Raw genomic sequence first — 22,357 nt, 5'->3', positions numbered from 1 at the left:
GATGATGATGAAAAATCTTTCATTAAGAAAAAAAAAAACACAACTTGCAGCTATAAGCTGAATTACTTGTGTTACATACAGCATGTTTAAGATTTCAAACTATAAAAATCCTAACTACACTAGTATTAATTTCCTATTTATAATTGTTGTTTAATTGCAAAGTGTATTATGAAAGTGTCTCTAAACCTCTTTGCTTTCACATTCGGGATTGAAAACATACGCCTAGTCCTAAAATTATATCTCCCACTGTCATTGTGCGCGGGCAGCAGGCTAGCTAGTTTATGCTGGTCACTCTCTACTATTTGTGACACCACTCTTTTCTGATTGGTTTGTCATCAAGCTTTGTTATTTGCCTGTATAAGCGCACCACCACCCGGATGGTTTGGGCGGAATCAGTAAACTAAGCGCACAGTATACAGAGTGAACCATATACATAGTGAACCACCCTATTACGTGTCACATGGCATGAGTATGACAGCAAGGTTGACCTCTAAGTTATTGTCAGAATTGTAACTGTAATGTGTAACTCAGAGTGTACTCTAAATTTACTATAGCATAGTTAGTTATAATAAATTAAGTATCAATTCTTTAATGAATGAACATCATTTCGTAAGATATGCCACTTTCAGCAGTTTCGCGGCTGTTTTTGGCAACTCTGTAATGTACTTCATTATATGTAAAACTTTTATTGTTATGTCCTACAACCTATAATTGGTAGTAATTCGTTCTTTGATTACGTTCGCTTTATGTTTTCATCAAAATCACTCACTAGATAGTGAAAAGGTCCTAGACATCCAATTAATAGCCTTCAAAGTGATCTCATAGCCCCAGAATAATGCCGCTCCCTCAGGTAATGCTCTTAACAGCACTGGAACCAAGCCTTTATACAAGGCAAACACGCCTTCATTACGTAGCAACTCCCTCAACGCATCTCTAACTCCCCGTGGATATTTCCCGTCGGGAGCTGTCCAGATACGCGTTGCCAACACATCACCAGGAAGGCCCACTAACCACCATATCGTCCCAGCAACGCCCCCGGCAACGAGAACCGGAAGGAATCCTACATCATCACGTGAAGTACCAGCTGGGAGAAGCGCCCTTGTTAGATACTCGTAAGACACAAAATAACAACCAGTTGCGGGTGCCGTTAGCAGATTTGCAAAGAGCCCCCTATATAGCCCTCGTACGCCATTAGTGCGAAAAATATGAAACGCTAATGTGACTGGCCCTTTGTACTTCACGTTTGCACTGCACATCTGCTCCACTTGCATCCTACATTTGACAAGGAAGAAGGGCACAACTACGGCCGCTACACATGTCCCAGAAAATAAACCAGCATTAAAAATTTGCAAAGGAGTTAGTGCATCAAAGTTCTGGTCTTTACTTTGAAGCTTGAGTCCCATTCCATAGCCCCAAAACGTCAAACTTGCAACTGGTACAGAAACTAGCAAGTGCGGTGACAGACCCTTGAACAAGGCCAACGCCCCTTCTTTCCTCACAGTCTGTGCAATACAATCAAACGTACCACGAAACTTTGTTCGTTGGGCAAGGATCGCTGTTGTCTGGAGACGCACTTTGATGGTATCGAGTGGGTGTACGACAGTGACTGATATCAGGCCACCCACTGTTCCTGCTATTGAGTAGCTGATGGGAGAATGGATTTCGGAATGTTCGGTCTTGATGCTTGTGTCTTTCATCCCAGTAAGGTTGTTATAAACATTGGCTTAACCACAGTCAGGTTATAAGTCTTCTTCTTTCTTCTGCAGCACCTAAATTAAATCCAAATGATTCAAATTAACCCTTCATTTTCAAAATGTACTGTTGATAGTCTAGCACCACCTATCCTAAAACTCACCATCCCTCTAATACATTTGGGCAAAACTTTGCATGCCCCATAGTGCAATTTAGCTAAGTTTCCTCTGCTTTCTAAATTAAGGACGGTGCCTACTAATAAAGAGGTATTTTTGTGTGGTTTATGACTATGCGGGGAAAGCGGTTCTTAGCAAGGGCTTTTGAAAACCAAAAACAAAATTGGGGGTAACCGAGCATTTTTCAGAAATAATTTATCAACAATATTTCTAAAAAGCGCCAAAATAGAAAGCAATGCACGTCAGTTTTTCTTAAATTGTTGCTTAATTATCTCTGAAAAATGCATGGTTAGCCCCAATTTTCTTTTTGGATACCAAGAGCACTTGCTAAGTTCTGCTTTCTCCGCATAGTTTTAAACCGCGCAAAAGTATCCCTGAATTAGTGAGCACTACCCATAGGAAACCCGAGTATCTCGAGATGCGCAGAACGTATACGCAGTAACAATAGTAGGCACCGTCCTTAAGAGACCCTTCAAACATCATCTGAAAGTCACAAAGCCCCTCATTAATTTGTTTGAAGCAAATAGCAGGGAACTTCAAAAGATCTTAGCTTCTGTTCATTTGTCTCGATCACTAAATTCAGGACTCTTTTATTTATTTTTGAATATCATTAACACCGATAAACAGGAATTTCTTTTGGTTGGAGACGAGTTGATCATTTATGGAACAAGATTGCGTCAGCTCATGCTAGTCGTCCGTACTATCCGACGATGACAGTTCTGTACAAGTCATCTGCTTTTTTTCAATTCTGGACACGCAAGCCTTTACAAGTCAGGCCTTAAACTGGGAATATCACATATAAAGAAAGCATTTACAATACGATTGCTTCTGCATTTGGCGCAATTACACCTTATACCTTTTAAATATATATATATATAAATACATTTCAGTAACACTTACAGTTCAACTACATTTTCACTACTGGTTGGGACGAAATGCCAAGAATCCGCAAACTGAAACTTTGCGGAAACGCGTGACAAAGTCGCGGAAACACAACGGCTAACACGTGTTTCCAGTAGCGGATACATGTCGTTTATTCATGTTTCCGTCACCAACCAGATGACCCAACCAGATTAGATGAAGATAAAAGCATGTATTGATCTTACATTTATATGGTCAGAGACATAGAAAACAATTGCAACTCTACGGTTGAAATGACATTGAAACACGCATCAGCATGTTAACCTTGAGCAACGTTAGGTTTTTCGTAAATCCGTTAACAGAAACGTAACGGAAAGAGACAACAACAGAAATCTAACAACATTAATGTAACGGAATTTCCGTTCAGGAAACATATGACGGAAACGTGACACATACCAAATGAATTAGTTCCGTAAATGAGCATTTTCATGTTTCCTACGGAAACTTGGATTTTCGTCCTGTGCCATGATTGGAGATGGTCTTTTCAACGTGCATAACTTTTGTCTAGATCCGATCCACATCAGCTCGGTCTTTGACTTGTTAAGATGATAGATCAGCTATTAGTGTATATAACCAGGGAATCAGCGGCTCTGATGTACACGGTTAATGAAACACACACTCAGCTGGTAGTTCAACAGCTCTTTACTTCAGGCCGACGTCTACTTCCAACGGCAAATAAATTATCCAAATCTATAGGTATTATTCATAAATCTAGGTTTTTTCTCTCTACTCACTCCCTTCGTACTTTATACAATTCTATGATCCTTCCATATTTATATTATTGCAATTTAGCTTGGGCTGGTACCTATAAGTCAAACCTTCAAAGAATTGTAACCTTACAGAAACGTGCGTTAAGAATAGTAAGCAATTCCACATACATTGCCCATACTGGCCCTATCTTTAAGGAACTTAAACTCTTAAAATTTCATGATATCCATTCGTTTCAATTAGGCTTTTTTATGTTTTCATTCAAGAACTCTACACTCCCTTCCAAATTCAATAACTTTTTTTTACTGAATAGTCAAATCCATAATTATAATACTAGGAATGCTCAGTCCTTCCGCTTGCCACTGTGCAGAACGAACACCAGGAAGTTTTCAATTTACTTTCAAGGTCTAAACTTTTATAATTCGCTAACTTCTGACATAACTAGTTCTCCCTCCTCCGCTTCTTTTAAAAGAAAGCTTAAAGAATTTCTTCTTTCTAGGTATTAACTTCTGTAAGGCTGTAATTCTTAACTAACTAACTTACTTAATATGTGTATGTGTACGTGTGCGCGGTCAAAGTTAATTTACCATAAGTCCATATTGTAATTCTAATATAAGATTAGTTAAGTGAGGAAGCCTGACTTGTTATAAGCCTCGTGGTTTCTTTCAGGTTTCCTCGCCATTTATTTTCTTTCTTCAATTTTTTTCTTCATTTTTTCTTCCCATCTGTAAATGTTGTGTATATGGCGAAATAAATATTGTATTGTATTGTATTGTACTTTACAGCTCCGTTCTGGCACAAAATTCTCTACTGAAGAACTTCTCGCGTTGTTATTATGTTGGCCGAAGTATGATTGATAACCTACTGTCAAACGCTCACCACCTACTAAATTAGGCTAACGTAAGCCTTTTTATGATTGGTTGATAACGGAATCTGTAAAAAGGTTCCTTCCCTTTATTTGACGAGGAAATTAAATGTGCGCTTATTTTAGGATTTTCCTTACGTTCCTCAAAATGTCCAACCAAAATAAAGATACGGTAGGAATATAAAAATTACAATACACTTTTGTAACGATAAAAATTGTACATTAACAATCAGAAGCATGTAAGATATTTAGTTAAAGGTTAAAGGCAGCATCAAGCGTAGTGGCCGTAGAACAACAACTTTCCAAGAAGAAAGGCGGTACTACAAGTCCACGCCTATTTCAATAAATAACGGAGTACATGGTTACAAGTTTCAGTTGCCTAATTGAAAAATGCAGAACGTGGCCATAGAACAAAAAGTGTTTACTGTAACAGACACCTTCAAATGGAAAAGGTTGAAAGATTATTAATATTATTCAAACTAGTTCGGTTAAGACTAACTTTAATTAGAAAAATATTGGCTGGTATACATGTAAATTCGGTAAGAAACACAGTGAAACCCTACCAAAAGCGATAAAAATAGGAAATATAGTCATTTCCAGGCAAATACCAATGACAGGTTAACTGGAGGTCAAATACAGTAAATTAAGGCAAGATTCAATGTAAACAATCTATTGAACCAATTTCAAGAATTCTTGACGGTAAGCCAGTTCCCTGAGAAATAGCTGATTTCTAAAGCGCGACACCTGCTCGTACCGAAGTTAGACCAGGAGAAAACAATGTTTGATCAGCTGTAGATCAGTACTACACTAAACCATAAACAGAAAGGTAAACCATTGAACTTTTTAATATCTTTATCCCTTGGATTAGAATGTTAACCCAAAATAAAACACTTATTGCATCGCTTCCCAACATCGAACGATAAATAAACTCAAAGAAACCAAAGGTAAAATACAACAAGTGCGAGTTTCTACATTGTTCGTATTTTTATTGTTTAACAAAGAGTCAATTTAATTGCAATTAGCCAGCTGGTAATTCTGGCACGGTCCTCACTAACGCGTTAACATGCAAACCACCTGAGACGTGCCTCTGATACCAAAAGCTTTTGTTCAGGTTACCCACTAAAAAAACAACAGGGATAGCACTTAAACTTTTTTCCCCGCTCAGAATCCTGAAACACCTAACTGTTGGTGTTTTGGGATTCTATAAAGAGCTTTTATTGGAGGGGGTGGGGGAGGGTAAGGGGATTGGATGGGGATAGGGGAAAAGCATAACTTCCATGACACCAGGGATGGCATAATAGTAAGCTGGTAACTGGTTATTTTGATCAGAAACTCCAGTTACGATCTGCAGATGCTCAGAGTTTGAACACTACATGACAACAATAGAAAAGGAAGACTCTCTTTATGATAAATGACCAGCTACATTAGTTTCGGATACATGGCTGGTTTGACAAAGTCTTATGTGAGGTTTTCTCTCTTGGCTTTTAGAACCACTTTCTCTTTAAAATTGCCTGACAAGAGAGTATAGTTGGGTTTGAAGGGAGGGAGTTCGTTAGGTAAATGGAAGCTAGGCAAATTTATGTGCAACTTAAGGTACTTTCGTGCTCCCCCCCCCACACCCCCCCCCCCTCCCCCACAAAAAAATGACCCAAAATCAACACTTTGGAGACTTTCCAACTCAACCTCATTCCCAGGGTCTCTCCTCTTCACGTCCCAGGGAGCATGAAGAGGAGAGACCCTGGGAATGAGGTTGTTTCCCACTAACTTTTAGTCTCTTCAATTAAAAACATTTCTACTCTATATTCCATCATGCAGCCTTAAAACCCCTATTAGTGAACACTTTTAAAAAATACAAATTAAAATTTCCCCTTAAATTTTAAGGTGGCCGGACACAGTTTGCACGCGCTTTACAGATTCTGTTAGTGATGCTATTAAGCACGCGCTAGGGTTGTGGTAAGCAAATACTATCGATCCCTCAATTTTATACCAAATGGATCACAAAGGTAAGTTTTGCTTTTAAGGACGGTGCCTACTATTGTTACTGCGCATACGTTCTGCGCATCGCGAGATACTCGGGTTTCCTATGGGTGGTGCCTACTAATACAGGAATATTTTTGCGCGTTTTAAAACTATACGGAGAAAGCAGAACTTACCAAATGCTTTTGGTATCTCAAAAGAAAATTGGGGGTAACCATGCATTTTTCAGAGATAATTGATCTTCAATTTAGAAAAAAATCCCATACATTGCTTTATATTTTGGCACTTTTTAGAAATATTGGTGCTTAATTATCTCTGAAAAATGCGTGGTTACCCCCAATTTTCTTTTTGGATTCCAATAGACCTTGCTAAGATCTGCTTTTCCCGCATAGTCAAAAACCGCACAAAAATACTTCTTCATCATTAGGCACCGTCCTTAAAATAATTCAGTTTCTCGTTTGTGAATCCTTCTTCATTTATCGCCAAACAAAGAAAGTGAGTTCGCAATGAGCTAAGCCTTTTTGTTTGCTTTTCATCTTTGCTGAGAAAACCAAATTAAAAGCCACGCATGCGCATTTGAGTAAAAAAATTGTGACTGGTTGTTTTAATGGAAATGAACTGTTTTCTAAGGAACCGCTTGTTAGAATTTCGTGAAATTTGACAAAACAGTAGTTTTTTAAAAGCGTAACTCGCCTACAAACCAAAAACATAATCTAATAGAGGGTTACTTCAAAAAACATTCAAGTGCAAAACCAACATTTATAGGAGATCTCTCTGTTAAAATAACATGAAAGCAGCGTCACTGTGTCAGTATTTTGTGAGTTTTTCAGGATACAAAAAATGGAAAAAATCTAACAAGTGCATTTTCTAAAAATTAAGGAAAACCATTATTTGTGGACGGTTAATAGCTTGCTGTGTTGCCATGGCAACGGCACCTTGCTCAACAAGAAGTATCAAAATGTATTTCTTCTTTGTTAATCTTGCACCATGCTAATTTCGGGTTCTCAGAAGTACGTAGTTTTCAAATAATGTTTACCAACACCTGTATACTGGAAAACTGTGTTCAGCCACCTTAAATGGTCGGAAGTTTTCATGACTGCGTGTCCGCATCATCTTGGAAGGGAGATGTCATGAACCTCTTTACAGGACGATGGTTTGAAATTGTTTAAAGCATTAACCTTTATATTATGCAAATGAACACAGCATAGCACATGGTCTAATCTCACCATAGGGACAAACAATATAATGGAGTACCATAATCACAACCCTGATACAATGATGAGTTGTATAATATTTACATGTCACATGTAACATGCCTTGTGATCGGAAACTAAAACAGGCCAGTGACCCAATATTTAGACTTGCTGTTGAGTTTTAAAGGCCTCTTTTAAGCTCTTTATACCCACTATAAGCAAGTACCCTGCACCTAGGCATGACATTTTGGGGGCCCTTATTTATGAATTCAGGTGGGCTAGTTTTTAAGTGTTATAATCTTGTTTCCTTTTTTTGGAAGTGGGAGCCAGTCTGATCCCAAAAATGCAGTTGTAATGGGGGTTGGGGCTAAGGCTTCAGGAAAGTAACAATTATTATACAGACATCGGGTCAGTGGATGAAATTCCACCAACCACCACTTCCCTATCAAAACTGGATCGTCCCTTAAGGTGGCTCAGTTGCACCAGCTTCCAGCCCTTCCTAGCACTGACTTTATTATTGACAAATCAATTCAACCATTCTACCACTTTTAATCAAATATTGATAAAAACAATAATGGTATCTGCAACCAAATGCCTAGTTATTAGGCAACTTCATCAAATAGTGAACCACGCTTAATAGTCACAATGACCTTTAAACATTCTCAGTCTGGATGATCCAAGTGTAGAGAAAACAGTACCGGCCAGTAAGGAACTTTTTTTATATACCTGTAAGTAAATAATCACCTACCAGTATATTTCGATCAGCAAGAGAGTAAGGCTATACAAGTAGCCTCTTGTTTAAACTATTGAATCATTGTACTTAATCAGCATGGCAAGACACAACTTTTTGCAAAGTTTAAAAAATGTGGGTACTGGATTCAGAGCCACCTTAAATTTTTGAAAAATCAGTAAGCCATGAGAAAACCATTGCTTGACTGGCTTGTGTTTATACAACAAATCTTATTATTATATATTCTACTTTTCTCCAATTAACTTAAAAATAGACAATGGTTTATGTACATGTCAATAATTAATGTTAATGTAAAATTACATTATAATTGCATGATTTCATTAGATCATGTAGGGCACCTTTGGATACCAGAATTGAATGGACTTACATGTAACTTCCTTACTGAAATTAAAATACACTTACTGTCTTATAAAGTAAAAGATAACAAGGTTGTCTAAACGGATGAGATCACAGGTGTTGCAGCTGACACTCATTATGCAAAGTACTCTGAATACTCTTGACTAGCAAGAGCATTCAGGTAAAGTAAGTCAGATCATAAATTAAAATAAATATGTAAATTCTCCTTGACTATATTCCAATGGTCTCTAATGGATATGGAGTGATTTTCCCAGTCTCCCACATGGGTTACAAAATCTTTCAAATAACAACTGTGATCTTCTGTACAATCTTAAAGCTACATGGAATTAAGATTACATTTAAAATATAATCTTAATAAGCTTTGAAGCTAAAAAAAATGTGGTTTACATATAACATGAACAGTTGCTGATGGACAAGTTGAAAACAATACAAGACAAATTGACTACTCTATGGACTACCCTATGGATAATACCCCATTAACAACCCAAGGATAGACTATGAAATGATCATTCCATTTAAGAATAACACTTATCTCAATTTCCCTTTACCACTGAGTCGACTCAGATTGAATTCAAAACCTTCAAAGCAGATTGTGCTAGTGAAAGGAATTGAGAGATATTATTTTTCATCATGATAACAAAAAAAAAAAAAGAAAAAAGAAATTATAATAAACTGTTTGAATGTAATGAAAATGATTGAGTGTATAACATAACTACACTGTAGCCCAGACCTGTGTCCGCAAGTTATGTAAATAATTCATGAAAACACCAATAATAATAATAATAATAATAATAATAATAATAATAATAATAATAATAATAATAATAATAATAATAATAATAATAATAATAATAATAATAATAATAATAATAACTTTATTAAAATATTCCAGGGAAATTGTTATTTACAAGTTAAAAGTAGGAAGCAGGGCTATTAAAACCTATTTTCAAGCACAATTTTTTTTGAAGAAAAAGGAAAAAAAACATCTCATCAAGTTACAATAGTATTCTCATTCGTAATAAAAATCGTATGATCACATCATCGCTAAAAATATATTCGGAAGTTAAAATGTGGTCCTTAATGACGAAAAAAACAACTCTTATTAAAAGTATATAAGCGGATTATATCGGTCATTAAAAACAACTAAAATTACAAAAATTAAGAAAAGAAAGGAAAAAAAATAAAAATATTTATAATAATAATAATAATAGTAATATTAATAATAATAATAATAATAATAATAATAATAATAATAATAATAATAATAATAATAATAATAATAATAATAATAAATTTAAACGCAGGGCTAGTCATGGGTTCCCGCCTAGCTCCTTGTGTGATTTTTATTTTACATCTGACATTCAGATGTTAACATACTGCCATATAATAATGAAAAAAAAAGTTCACGGTACTGATCTTGTTGAGGAGGCAAATCACATTATGTGTTTGCATGAACGAGTTCCAGCCAGTCACATCAAGTAACTCGGCCCAATAATTAATTAATCCTCCCTCATAGCATGCACACCCACTGATACCAACTGACTGATTTTTTGTACTTTGTAAGTAACTTATTAAAGAGAGACTAGTTTCAAAAGTCTGCAAGGGTTTCTTTAGTCTTCCTCCCGAAGTAATTTTATGTGTAGCACTTTCCAGTATGTACTTTTATAAGTATGGGAAATAAACATTCACTCAAAATTTTAAATCCAAGGTGGTGGCAGGTTTTCTATATGGCTACCAGCAGCAATTTGTTCTACAAATGGGTACTGTCCTTTTTCTGGGTAAAGTCTCTTGACCTTGTATCAATTAAATTATCTCCATAAAAATTGACATTGAGTGTTTTTTTCCTGTTTTTTAATTTATTTGTTTATTTATTTACTATTATTTATTTCTCTGTTCATTTCTCTGGTTCAGTTGATTCCTGTCACTTGCACAATCCCCTGTAATACATGGTTTTGAATGCAATCCGCAAACAGTAAAGGGAAAGAAAATGTACATGTACATATCAATTTCTTAGGGTTATCATTCTAGGTAGTCTCCCTGGGGTAATCCATAGGATAGTCTGCGGGATAGTCCATGGAATGAGGAAGAGTGTCTTCAACAGAACCTGTCCATTTTTTGACTGTATTTTATTTTTGCACCTTTCACCTAATGTATTTAGAATGTTTGCAGAAACTAAAGGAAATGGGTAAATTTTGCTGACAACGTTTAGATTACATTTTGTCTAAAACATTCGGTTACAGTTTTATTTTCCTGAAGATGAAAATTCTACTCGCCAAACCGGGCGAGTAACCTGTGATTTCCACTTGCCCGATGGGCTTGACACTTGCATTGGCGAGTGGGTGAGTGCTAATTTCAAACCCTGCTGGTTGGCGTTCAAATTCAGTGTTTGTTTTATTTTACAATTTTTATTCTACTTTCTGTTGTACTTGTATACATCAAATCGGCTATTTACATATTACAATTAATTGGCTACAGCAATACAATGTAACTTAAGTTAAACGTTATACAATAACATGGCGTAGCTTAAGCTAAGGTAACAAGCTAATTTAAATCATTTACATTATTACTCATTTATTATTGTAGTTATTTTAGTCTTAGAGGAGGAGGAGACATTTTTGTACTTCATTGATTCATTGCTGGCCTTCAACTATGTACTTTGGAAGGATTCTTATAATAAAATCTGGGAGGAAAATCTCATGAAAAGAAGAGTATTTAAGCGGTTTTCGTATGATCTGGAAAGGATGCCAAACAGTTTTTCTTCAGCAGACGGGTTAAATTGAGAACCATTTACAGTATTAAACCAATCAATAACTTTCTGTGTGAAGACTTGAACGGGGGAGCAATCTCTAAAAGTGTGGTTGATAGAATCTTTTTCCCCACATTATATACAATAATATTGACATCAGCCAAAACAAGAACAGCTCTTTTTTTTTGTCACCATAATTCAATGAATTAGCTTGAAATGAAATTCCTTTAGTTTTGTTTCTTTGCAGAGTTTTTTTAGGGATGTAAATATTTTTTCCCACTTTTCCTCACTCAGAGATAAATTTCTGTTCCACTTCTTTGGACCTGGATGCTCCACTGTGTGGGTTTTTTCCCCTAATTTTACAGATTTTGATTTATAAGACATAGTGTATTTTTGGACACCTGGATGCCGGAATCTCTGAATATCTACTAAATCGATGATGTCCCCCAAAATTAGTTGTCATAAGTAGAATTCTATAATTTGTTGGCCTCCAGATTGATCCACCTATTTTATCCTTTTTTGAGAGCGGACAGTTCCAATCACCACCACCAACAAGATTTGAAATTTCCAAGTTATCCATGAGACAATTCTTTAAATCCTGCAAAAATTCTCATTGTTCTGTTTGGCTATGTAGGTGCATATATGTCACAGAGAGGTAATTTTAGGGCCTTTAGGGCAATAGTCACAAGTACTATTTTTCCGACTTGTTGCTAAATGAATTAATTTGGCTCTATTTTGCATTGTTGGGTATAGGAGAATGCAAACACCTCTGCTATGCGTTGTCCCAAGTGAAAAGAAAACATTTCACCTCTCCACTCATTTTTCCATATAGTTTCATTGTTTGGATTCGAATAGGTTCCTTGCAAAAAATAACTTTTTGCTGTATGATCTTTAAGGTACGAAAAAATGCTCCTCCTTTTAAATTGGTCTCATAATCTGCGGACATTATTTAGAGACAGATTTATCATATTTAAGAATCTCCTGCATAACTTAGCCGACTAAAAGCAGACTACAGAAAGAAAGTTAAAAGAAAAAGAAATAACAACAAAAACAACAACAACAACAACAACAACTCCAATGTTTAACTGCAACTGAACACAGTCCTTATTAAGCTTCCTTCAGTAAAGCATGCTAAGTCCCGTTCCCTGTGCTTAAAAGGTCTTAAAATACTGTCATCTTGGCTTCGATAAACTTCTTGTCAGACATTTTAAAGATACTCTAAGTCTCGTTCATTAATTTGGATAAGTCTAAATTCTCTGGTCATTGTAAAGGTGTTCGGTAACTTATTTCTTCACCAAAGATTTACGATAATCTGTCTTAATTATTTGTCTCTCTCAATAAGCATGCCGCCACATACTACGTTCACGTATGCTCTCACAAATTCAGTGTTTGCTATGTACTATCGCAAACCAATATCCTGACAGTCTGCTGTCACCTTTGCTAATGCTGTATTGGGCCATGTTTAAGATTAGTCAAGTCTATTAAACCCTATGTTCTTGTTGCATGATGTTATTATTATGCTCTTTGTTGGCTCTTTATTTTTTGAGGGCCCATATGTTGCTCTCAAGTCTCATGTCAGTGATCTCTGAATGTACATGTATGCAAATGCAAGGCTGAATTGAATAACTAAACGAGACTTTAACCTGTAAGTTGAAGTTTGATTGAGATTCTATCACAGCATTTACAGCAATAAAGAGATCACATCCCTCCCTATACCTCTCCCTTATCTTTTGGTACCTCAACTATTTTCTTTATGCCTATACATCCTGCTCTTATGTGAGGCTGAACATAGGACCCTCAAAAAATAAGACTGAGCTTGAAGTCAGGTCACAACTTGATATCTCATGTGATATCTACATTACTGCAAATGCTACGGTAGAATCTCAATCAACCTTCAACTTACAGGTACGTTTCGTTTAATTATTCAATTGTTTTGTATATTTGAAGTGGATTAATCAGATGGTGGGGGATGGAAGGAGAGGTTGGTACAGTACAAAACAAAAATTCGCCAATTTCAGTTCTCAAGGGGTAAAAACTTAGGTATTTTTGTATTAAACACATGTGGGAGAATTCACAGCGAGTTACCATACTTACTTGTATACCTATATATAAGTTTATAACATAAAATATACCGCTTTTAAAGCCATTGGCTATAAAAGCTTTCGGTATACATGACTTTGTACGATCGCGATTACCTAAAACTCAATTGCCCTGTTTAAAAGCTTACCTCAGCAAACTGTGGTATTTTTCGCTGCGCGTGATCTACAAGCAGCTGAATTTTTGCATTTGGATCTTTGACCATCTTTGCTCCAGCTTGCTACGTGTTGTTGTCGGCCATGTTGGTTTAAAATGACCGAGGAAAGCTGGGACGTCCGGTATTGTTGCGTGAGTTGCGTGACAAACGTGACGGCATTAAACATGGAAGAAACAGATTTCACTGAGGAGAACGTTATTTCATCCATGTTCTGTGGAATTTGGAAGAGCCGTTGCCTAAGTGTCGTGGTGTCCTTTGCAATTCCCGAGCTGCTGTGTGAATCAAAAGAACCTGTCAGTATTCAGGACATCGCTGAGAGAACAGGTTGCCGTACAGACGAACAGATTTACAGGGTGATGAGAACCATGGCTCAGTGGGGCATTGGAGAGGAAATAAGCGGCGAGAAACGATTTAAGGCAAATCGAGCGATGGAATTGCTAAGGAGGGACAAAGGACCGAGCCTGGGACACATGGTTGGATATTATGGAAGCGACGAATTGTGGACCGCCATGCTGGCTTTTCCAGAGGCGATCAAGAACGACGAGAACGGTGGTACAGCGTTTGAACTTGCCCATGGGATGAACATCTACGACTACATGTACAAAGTTCAAGAACTGCAGTATGGGCTAGACAAAACGAAACCAGTTAATGTTGCACAGGGAATGGGCACAAAGCAAAGGAGATGGGCATTCGCGAATAATTATGATGACGCCATGAACATGTTATCACAACTTGAGATGCACAGTGCGCAGCCAAGTGTGTTTACTGTATACCCCTGGGACAAGTGCAACAGGATCATGGATATCGGGGGAGGAGAGGGCCAGTTTATCTCACGTATTCTGAAATTGTCTGGATGTGAGCATATCCACGGTGTTTTGTTTGATTTCCCGAATGTTGTTTCTCGTGCCAAAGAGTTTTTGGCTAAAGAGGGGATCCCAGATCGCAGGGTGACATGGGTGGCTGGAGATATCCTTAAAGATACTCTACGGTCAGAAGAAGTCGATACAATTATTGTCAAGAATTTATTTGTAATTTTCACCGACGACGAGATGATCAAAGTATTGGAACATTGTCATCAAGTTCTCGCGAAAAATGGAAAGTTTATAATTGTGAACAGCTGCAACCCTGAGGCGGGCGAAACAGGCCACAATGTCACCAGAACTGGTTTACATCCCGGATTTCGTGGCATTCATATCATGACGCTCTGCAAGACGGGAAGATTTAGAACCAAGAGCGAGTGGTTGAACTTGATTGACAAGTTGTGCAGAAGGGTGGCTTTTCAACTTAATCACGTCTATGAGACTGGACATGGCCCAACATTGTTTGAATTGTGCAAATGTAATTAGTTGATTGTGAAGCTTTTCAGATTCCACAATGTACACTGAAATGTAATAAAGATAATGCTGATTATGCTAACCATGAATAGCAAAAATTAGTTTGGCCCAACGTCTTTTTAGTTGCGGACTCAAGAACCCGCAACCTATTTTGCACGCCCTATCTCGATTTTGGAGTAAAATTGGTTCTGCCAAAGCTGCGAGTTAGCGAGCCATGCGAGCTACCGGGCGAGCCATGTGAGTCATGCGAGTCACGCGAGTCATGTTTTTTTCTTCGATTTGTCTGGGAGGTCGTCGATCATTTCACCAACAAACAAGTTTAAATTTAGCTACAAAAGTGCTTAAAATTGAAATATTCCGTGAAAAATTCCTTATCCCTCTTCCGTTGCCAGGACTATTGCTGCTGCGTCAAATATGAAATATGGGCGAAACATCTTGGACCAATTTTGAAATTGGATGTGGGCGAAGATCACGTTATTCTTTCGTCAGAACATATAATACGGCTGGGTATTACCCTGGGGCCTGTAAGCTTAGATGGTTGCGAAAGTGTTGCCAGCAACTACACCGAATTAGAAATGACCAACTCTGATCCTGTGTTACGGCAAAATGTCAAATTAGTTAGTATGTATGTACCAAAGCCCGACCAAAATTCGGAAAACGTCAAATTAATGGTTGAGGTCTTCGACAAAGCCCTGAATGATGCACTTCCCTCGGTCGCAGTGGAATATGGCATCACAAACAAACATTGATTATCTCGGATGTGGTTTGGATCCCAAGTCATACTTTGGAGACGAAGCCGTGAGGGGGGGGGGGGGGGGGAGGGGGAGGGGGAGGGGGGCACTTTGAAAAGGACTTTGTCTAGTTAAACAGGGCCGTGCCTAGGATTTTTTGCCTGCGGGGGCGAACTCCGCACACCCCTCACAGGTCTCCCGTATGCAGACACGGTTTCCAGTTGGACGTTTTTGTTTTCACCCGGCCTGCACAGAAACACTGATGCTTTTTGTCTTAAATGTCATGACTTTTTATGGCATAAACACCTTGTTTAGCTTGAACCAAACATTGCGGCCTGTAAACTTTAAAACACAGTCTTTAAAAGCCTTTAAAACACAGTCGACGCACTGCTGTAAACAAAAGAGAATTCAAAAGACAACAACAACAATCTTTATTATTGGTGCCCAGAAATTATACAGTGTTACATAAATTCAAGAAAGAAAAATTACTAAGGAAGAGGGCACAGCCACTTAGAAATAGCAACTGAGCTAATCGAGCTTAGTGGCTGGGCCAAGAGGAAAATCAAAACTCACCAGACACAAATGACCTGTGATGTTCATTGAACAGACGATGGTTAAATCCAAGGGTCTATCAAATCCTTCAAACCCGCTACAAATACTTGGGAGTTGCCCAGGCTTTAAAAACCAACTTAACTCTGAAAAACATACTCGTGGAAGCTAGATTTAAAAAGGCTAAAACACGCGCCAAGAAGTGGCATAGGCTTGTCAGTCTTTCTCTCACACCAAATTCTAAACCACAGGCAGCCCAAATTACAAAATTGTTATTTTCATAAGAAAACTCGTACTGGCCCTTACCTTGAAAGATTTTCCAAAATAATTATTTGGAATTCTCATCGCTCATTGAAGGAATATTTTTTCAGTTAATTAGTCGATTTTCTTGTGGTTTTGGAACAACCTACAAGAACAAAAGCTCAGCAAACTCAAACACTTTGTTAGAAAAAAAAAAGGGTTTTCCTGGCGGGGGCAGCTAAAGGGATCGCTGTGAAAAAAAAAGACTGTATCTAACTTTTTTCACTTTAAACAAGACCTAAATCAGTATAAAATTTACGTCCAAGACAGCCAGTCCAAAATTTAAATTCCAGTGGATGCTTACAACGCCCCAATTTCAATACATGCGGATCAAACAGCAAACAGTTTGAGGTATTTATAGAAAAAAGTCAACCAATGTAAAAAAAGATGAAGGGCTACAAGTCATGGTGGTGGTGACAGCAGGCGCGATAGCAACGATGGTGTCGAAGCCAGTCGGCCAGTGATGTTTCCTCTGCCAAAGTAGCAAACGCAAAGTCACTTCGCCCAACAGGATATCGGAAACTTCTTCTAGGCGTTGTCGGTTTGTGTTGTCCTACTGTAAGAACTTAATATTGTGATCTTATTCATCTTGTTCCGATGATCTTGTTCTTGTTCTCATGATAACCAATGAAAATTCTTAACATTTGTACTGTGGCTCGCATGACTCGTATGGCTCGCACCTTGGCTCGCATGGCTCGCTGACTCGCAGATTTTTTAAAACACTCAGTAAAATTGTTCTGCCAAAATCGGTCGATAAATCCTCGTAAACCAATCAGAATCCATTTCTACTCGAACAATAATATTTTAAAAGATAGCCACCTCGTTGGCCACTGTCCTCGATTTTCAAAGCCAACTGTTTTCTAAAACTCAAGGGCAGCAAGCAATGAAAAATTTTTTCTACGAACTAATTTGAGATTCGATGCGAACCGACAATGGAACCTGAGAAGATACCAACTACCATGTTCTTTTCACGTGAATAAAAATTTGGCAATGGGAAATCAGTGAAGAGTTCCGGCAATTCTGCGTTTTTTATATAAAGGTAACCCTGATTGTTAAAAACAGCAGAAAATCACGTTTCTGAATTCAGTTTTCACAGGACAAAATGCGAAATTGTCATTGCGGGCCCAAGAGAGGTCCGCAACCCTAATCTTGACACAATCTCGTTCCCACAGCCCGCTTTTCTTTTGGTCAGTTTTGCTGACGTTGTTGAGGGACTCTGTAAGACGCGGATACGGACGGGCGGATGCGGACGGCGGACGGCGGATGGCGGATGGCGGAAGGGGCTTTTTTTCTTTTCTTTTTTTTTTTTTTTAGAAAAAAGGATGCTGATACTGTTAAATTTATTGGTTAATTGTCACTTCTAAGAAATGCTAGCTTTGGCTATTTTATTTTATTAATTTGAATTAATTTATATCTTATTGTCAGTCACACAGCGAAAACGCTATAGAATGTTTCTTCTCGTTTTTCAACCAAATCAGTCTGAGTTTGTAGTGGAACTCCGTACATTAGTACGACACACCATCCGGCAAAACAACACGTTCACATTCATGAGCATTTACGGGATAATCTGATTAACGGGAAAAGTACTGTACGAGCTCTTGTTAGGCATTAAAGATTGGAAATCGTGGTTATTGTTCGAACAGACAGATCGAAACAGGTTGTTAAAAGATTATTTTAAGATGTCCAAAGATTTCTCTGCGTAGGATTTGCGAACGTGTTTTTTTTCTTCCCAGGAAAATTTTTATCTAAAGCTTTGCTTTGGAAAAGAGGGAAATGCATAAAAAGCGGACAATATTGACGTAAAATTGTTTTCACTCAAAAACTAACAATACCAGCATTTTTTTTGAAAAAAGATACCTTTTTTCAACTTTTCACGTTATCGACTAACATAAACCAAAAAAAAAATAAATAAATAAATAACAATTTGGCATTTTGTCCTGTGAAAACTGAATTCAGAAACGTAATTTTCTGCTGTTTTTAACAATAAGAGTTAACTTTTTATAAAAAAAAAAGGTGTAGAATTGCCGGAGCCTTTCACTGATTCATGGAAGTAAATGAGATGAATAAATGTCTCTCTAAGTTTTACGATTCAGTGAGGAGAAAAGACGGCAGTTTTTAATATAATCTAAAAACTAGTTTGTTGTCGGTTCGAGCGGCTCTCGACCACCATCTAAAGTCACCGCCTTACAAGAAAAAAATTTTCATCTGCGACAACCGTGTACTTGTTTAGTGAAGGCAATAAAGGACTTAATTCCTACCTGAAGCAGCTTATCTCCTAGGGCAATTTAAAAAAGTCCGTTAACCGGCGAAGCCATCAACAAGAAATTGTGCGATAAAGTGCCATCTCTAACACTTTTGATCGCGAGCTGTTTTACACCAAACAACCTGGTTACTCTCCATCTATTTTGGTAAACGTGTCGGAGATACCCAACATTCATTCACAAAAGTCAGTGCTGTAGTGTTCGTCTCCTGATGAATATCGATTGAGTATGTGATTTCGATCGAGCACGTGATCGGTAGAATGCGCTTCTCTGTTCATTGAGGCATGACAATTTAAAACAAACAAAATTGAAATTTTTCGGACGGTTCTTGTTTTTCACTTATAATCACCTGAGTAATTATACTAAAACAATTATTCGCCTCAGGCTCAGTAAATATTTGGTGAATATTCTGCTTGACTTCGTCTCGGCGAATATTATTATATACCTAGACTTTCACTCAACAAAACGAGCATTGTGATTGGTCGATTCTTGGTCACGTCCCCCGATCAAATACAAATGTATCCCGACCGGGATACAATTCCGCAGTTGTTGCCCTCTCAGCTGTTCATTTGTTTCTTTTGGTGTGATTGTTGAAAGGAAAGTCTAAATATATACTAAGCACTTAATGTATGGTCCCTCGGGAAACTAGTTAGTTTTGTTTTCCCGAGAGACCTGGTGTTTCATCAGGATCAGCCAATCAGTAAATTACGTGAATTATTTCAAAGAACCACAAGTAAATCCGCCCGTCCGTATCCGCGTTTTACAGAGTCCCTATCGTGATACGATGACAGTCAAAGATTAAAGTGGTGAAGGGCGGTTTTCTTTGAAGAGCGGTCCATTGGATACTCCTAGGGTGTCCGGCACTACTTAAATTAATTATTTCAAATTAATTCAACCCTTGAACTGATTTATTATTACCTGGACAGGTAGACAACGAATAAGGGCCAAGTACTTTAGACACTCACAATTTGGCACCTTGAAACATGGCAGAAGAAGCGTTTGCTGAGGAGAACATCATTATATCCATGTTTTCTGGAATGTGGAAGAGCCGTTGCCTAAGTGTCGTGGTGTCCTTTGCCATCCCCGAGCTGCTGTGTGAATTAAAAGAACCCGTCAGCATTCAGGACATCGCTGAAAAAACAGGTTGCCGAACAGACGAACAGATTTACAGGGTGATGAGAACCATGGCTCAGTGGGGCATTGGAGAGGAAATAAGCGGCGAGAAGCGATTTAAGGCGAATCGAGCGATGGAATTGCTAAGGAGGGACAAAGGACCGAGCCTGGGACACATGGTTGGATATTATGGAAGCGACGAATTATGGGCCACCATGCTAGCTTTTCCGGAGGCGATCAAGAACGGTGACAGGGCCTTTGAACTTGCTCATGGGATGAACACCTATGGTTACATGCACAAAGTTCAAGAATTGGAGTATTGCCCCAATAAAAGGAAACCAGAAAATGTTGCACAGGGAATGGGTACTCCGCAAGGTAGATGCGATTTCGCAGATAACTATGATCAAGCAATGAACATGTTATCCCAAGTCGAGCTGCTTAGCGCACAGCCAAGTGTGTTTACTGTGTACCCCTGGGACAAGTGCAACAGAATCATGGATGTCGGGGGAGGAGAGGGTCAGTTTCTCTCTCATATTCTTAAATTGCCTGGATGTGAGCATATCCACGGTATTTTGTTGGATTTTCCCAATGTTGTGAAGCACGCCAAGGAGTTCGTGGCTAAAGAGGGCATCCCAGATGGTAGGATGACGGTAGTTGCTGGAGATATCCTTAAAGAAGCTCCCCAGTTAAAAGGAATAGATACCATTATTGTCAAGAATTTCTTGGTAATGTTTGCAGACGACGAGATAATCAAAATCGTGGAAAACTGTCGTAAAGTTCTCGAAAAAGGCGGGAAGTTTGTTATTGTGAACAGCTGCAACCCAGAAGCTGGCGACAAAGACCACAATGTTACTCGACTTGGGTTACCTCAGGGATTCCGTGGCATCCATACCATGACGCTTTGCAAGGGTGGATGGTTTAGGACCAAGAGCGAGTGGATAAGCTTGGCAAACAAATTGTGCACAAGGGTGGGAGCTTTTCAACTGAATCAGGTCTATGACACTGGAGGTGGCCCTGCGTTGTTTGAACTAATCAAGTGCAATTAGATGGCCTTCTAGTTTCGTAAAGTTGCTATAAAATCTGGATACCACGTTGCATGATGGAAGAAAAATAGAATTATATTTTCTTTTTTGTAGATTTCACTTTAATTAGAAAACCCAACGTATAATTTTTTTCAGATCAGTAAACCGTAACTAGAACCTGTGCTAGCCTTTTGTTAAACTTATATCTAACTGCTTTGTTTTTTTTGTTGTATTTGTTTTGTTTTTGTAAAATTTTGCAGAGCTTGAATATCGTGTTGTCCAACAGAATTCTAGAAGTATTTGTTGCGTTCTTAAATTTTAGTTATGACGTAATCCTGCGACTTGTTCCATTTTAGTTATAAATAATGATGCGTTGTGAAATGTTATTAACGTCTAAGCTGGAAACAAGTGCCGTCTGTTCCAATCGTCTCGAATGTTTTATTTGCCGGTTGTAGCAGATCTCTGTTGCTCTCCGCAACCAACCAGTGGAATAATAACATTTCGTAAACCCCCTAACCCCCCCCCCCCTCCCCTCAAAAAAAAAAAAAAAAAAAATGGCCCGATAGTAATGGATGAGCCATTACAGTCCAGGAATCAGTTTGACTTACTTTGGATTGAACCAATCAGATTATACCTTTAGTAAAAGATCTATCAAGCGTATCAAGAACTGCCACACTTTTATTATTTTATCATTGGTTTTCTTGGGTTTATTTATTGTTTGGTTTTGGGAAGCGATTCAATATATGCCTTATTTACGGGGAATATTCGAATCAAAGGGATAAAAATGTTAAAACGTTCAATGGTTTATCTTTCTATTTATGATTTAGTGTAATGCTGATCTAGTTCTGATCAAATGTTATTTTCTCCTGGTATAAATTTGGTGTAAGCAGGTGTTTTGTTTCGGAAATTTATCCTTCTGTTAAGAGTGTTTCAAATTGGTTATTCCTCAATAACAATACATTGTTAACAATTAGTCAAGCTGTAATTCACCGTATCTGACCTTTTTAAATAAGTTAACCTTTCGCTGATATTTGCCTGGAAATGGCCACCCTTCTTCTTTTTTTCGTTTTCGGTAAAGATTTTCAGTGTTTCTTACCGAATTTATACCAGTTGATATTTGGTCATTAAAATGAGTTTTCATTGTACTTATTTGAATAATATAATAATAATCGTTAAATCTTTTCATATGAAGGTGACTATCAATTTCAATACTTTTTGTCCTATAATCACGCACTGTATTTTTAATCAGGTAACTGAAACTTGTAACACATACACTGTGATTTATGGAAAAAGGAGCTTAATTGTACATTTGTAGTACCGCCTTTCTTCTTGGAAAGTTGTAGTTACAACAACAACGAAGGACACTGATTGAAACTTCAACCTAGTATATTACAAACTCACGATTGT

At 37.8% G+C, this 22,357-nt stretch overlaps 1 protein-coding gene and 1 pseudogene across 4 annotated transcripts; one reads left to right on the top strand and one right to left on the bottom strand.

Annotated features, from left to right (window-relative positions):
• Positions 1–2: 2 nt before the first annotated feature.
• On the bottom strand, positions 3–13,741 carry LOC146467613 (mitochondrial carnitine/acylcarnitine carrier protein pseudogene; annotated as a pseudogene). Its single transcript, XR_014867656.1, has 2 exons — positions 13,614–13,741; positions 3–1,769 (listed from the first exon to the last, which is right to left on the bottom strand). The product of XR_014867656.1 is annotated as a mitochondrial carnitine/acylcarnitine carrier protein pseudogene (transcript).
• LOC146467612 (uncharacterized) lies at positions 13,139–21,481 on the top strand. 3 transcript variants are annotated; one of them, XM_085125408.1, is made up of 2 exons: positions 13,139–13,291; positions 19,746–21,481. In XM_085125408.1, exon 2 carries the CDS (start codon positions 19,799–19,801, stop codon positions 20,972–20,974), a length of 1,176 nt encoding a protein of 391 aa, XP_084981534.1. In that variant the 5' UTR covers positions 13,139–13,291; positions 19,746–19,798; the 3' UTR covers positions 20,975–21,481. The 3 variants fall into 3 exon arrangements, with proteins under 3 accessions (XP_084981534.1, XP_084981533.1, XP_084981532.1); XM_085125407.1 differs by having other exon boundaries at positions 13,139–13,295; XM_085125406.1 differs by having other exon boundaries at positions 13,140–13,291; positions 19,742–21,481.
• The last annotated feature ends 876 nt before the right edge of the window (positions 21,482–22,357 follow it).

The sequence above is a fragment of the Pavona decussata genome, unplaced genomic scaffold (genome assembly GCF_977016875.1).
Source record: "Pavona decussata unplaced genomic scaffold, jaPavDecu1.1 SCAFFOLD_134, whole genome shotgun sequence".
Lineage (NCBI taxonomy): Eukaryota > Metazoa > Cnidaria > Anthozoa > Scleractinia > Agariciidae > Pavona > Pavona decussata.
Note: the sequence above shows the minus strand (reverse complement) of the source record. Positions and strands in the feature narration are given on the sequence as shown.